The sequence below is a fragment of the Topomyia yanbarensis genome, chromosome 3, assembly GCF_030247195.1.
Source record: "Topomyia yanbarensis strain Yona2022 chromosome 3, ASM3024719v1, whole genome shotgun sequence".
In the NCBI taxonomy this organism is placed as follows: Eukaryota; Metazoa; Arthropoda; class Insecta; order Diptera; family Culicidae; genus Topomyia; species Topomyia yanbarensis.
The window spans coordinates 240589817-240591882 of NC_080672.1; the positions used below are offsets into that span (position 1 = coordinate 240589817).

At 36.6% G+C, this 2066-nt stretch overlaps 1 protein-coding gene across 1 annotated transcript; it reads left to right on the forward strand.

The window, feature by feature from the left end:
* LOC131689532 (uncharacterized) lies at positions 1–1639 on the forward strand. Its single transcript, XM_058974726.1, has 3 exons — positions 1–818; positions 887–1079; positions 1130–1639. The coding sequence occupies exons 1-3, from the start codon at positions 72–74 to the stop codon at positions 1423–1425; spliced, it is 1236 nt and encodes a 411-aa protein (XP_058830709.1). The 5' UTR covers positions 1–71; the 3' UTR covers positions 1426–1639.
* Positions 1640–2066: the final 427 nt, after the last annotated feature.

Here is a 2066-nt window from a genome sequence, read left to right on the forward strand (position 1 = left end):
CTTAAAATTTTAAAATCTTTTCTCTATGAAGACAATCAATGCTATGTTGAAAAACACATCGTAATACTTTAATGTTTCATTCAGACTTCCAGCTTATATCTTGTCTGTTGGGAGTTATCAAGTGCGATCAATCGAAAACCGGTGCATACATAGCCGACTTACTATTGGATTGCTGTAATGATTGGGACATCGAGCTTGATAATGTGTCATGCGTTGTAACTGATAACGGCGCGAACATAGTGAACGCCGTGAAACTTCAATTCGGTGAAAAACGTCACCTTCCTTGCTTTGCGCATACATTGAATTTGATTGCAAGCAAATCTGTACCCTTGTATAACGAAGCGTATGGAGCATGTCTGGACCCAGTTATTGATTCAGATGATGAAGATGTTGACGAATCAGATATCAAAGATGCTAAACATAATTCTCCTGAAGAAAACATGATTATTTTTATAAAGAAAATGAAGCGAATAATTAAATTTTTCAAGAAAAGTGAAACTGCAATGAGGGAATTGCGAAAGCTACAAGTGATAGATGGCAAGAAAGAAGGTCAATGTCTTATGCTCATTCTGGACGTCAAAACCCGTTGGAACTCAATCATGGCTATGATTGAACGGTTTTTACTGATAGCTGGATACGTGTCGAGAGTATTGCTCATAATTCCTACAAGCCCCCCAATGTCGACTTCCGATGAATTGTCTGTTCTTAAAGAAGTGTGCAAAACCCTTAAGCCACTTGAAAAAGTAACAACTGAGATGTCCGCTGAAAAGTATGTTACCTGCAACAAGATAATTCCGCTAGTACGATTACTCAAAATCGTAAGTATTAAGATTCACATCAGATTATGATTATCTTACATATTGAATTGCGTTTTGAATAATTTCAGAGTTACGGTAACATGGAACTGGAATCAAGGGAAGCCTTCTCATTGAAACAAAGAATATTACATTTCATTTCGAAATATTTCAAGGATATCGAAAAAGTAAGGATACTGGCAACCGCTACACTCCTTGACCCAAGATTCAAAAAAATCCATTTCGAAAGCGCGCTATCCGCATCGTCTGCCGTTTTCTTTGTTGGTAGGTGCAATTTTTCATATTTTTAGGCCTCATTCTTTCATGTTTTTTAGCGGAGCAAATTAAGGATTTGGCAAACGAAGCGACTTCAATATCCAGTGATGTTGAAAAAAATCCCGCACGGAATGAATCATTGGACGATTTATGGTCAATACACGATTCATTAGTAACGGAAGTGAATCGTGCACATGTTCCGGATAGTGCTGGCGGGATTCCGGTGGAATTACGACAGTACCTTAATACTCCGTTAGTGCCGAGAACCAGTGACCCGATGCTGATTTGTACTTCTGTGTTTCAGCGACCTCAGTTCCCTCTGAACGTTTATTTTCGAAAGCTGGTCAAGTATTGACCAAAACGAAAAATCGATTGTCAGGACCAAATTTGGATAAAAATCTTTTCTTAAATTCAGTAGATGATACAATGTGGTTTACCTAAACCAATAAGACTTTATGTACAATTATTAGATTGTACGCTAGCTGCGCGAAATGAATAATGAAATTCGAAAAAGTTCTGAAATGAGAAATCAACTAATTATTTTATTATAAAACGAATATTTTGTTCTAATAACTATATTACTCTTTTCAGAACATTTTCGAATTTCCTTATTCATTGGGATTCAAATACAGTTCTTTAAAAACACGCGCTTTGCATCCAATATTTATTAATTTAATCATCTAGATAATCGAGTAATCGATTAATTTGGAACGATTAATCGAACTAATCGATCACCGCAGAAAAATTAATCGATTATGGATTAATCGATTAATTTAAAAAATTGGACATCCCTAGAACTGAGGCTATCCGAAACGATGAAGTAATGGCCTGCGGGTAATGTTTCAATGACTCTAAGGGTATACTGAATGGCAGCTAAATACCGAAGCCAGTGGACCCTTCGAGGTGGACCCTTCGAGGTTTGATCCGTCAGTATAAAACATCTTAGAACAGTCGACTTCTCGGAATTTATTATAAAAAATGTTTGGAACCACTTGT

Excerpts from the sequence above, each read along its gene's own strand:
- LOC131689532 (XM_058974726.1), top strand. The coding sequence starts at position 72 with ATGTTTCATTCAGACTTCCAGCTTATATCTTGTCTGTTGGGAGTTATC. Across the intron at positions 819-886 it reads TAGTACGATTACTCAAAATC|AGTTACGGTAACATGGAACT; the intron begins GTAAGTATTAAG and ends GAATAATTTCAG. Across the intron at positions 1,080-1,129 it reads GTCTGCCGTTTTCTTTGTTG|CGGAGCAAATTAAGGATTTG; the intron begins GTAGGTGCAATT and ends CATGTTTTTTAG.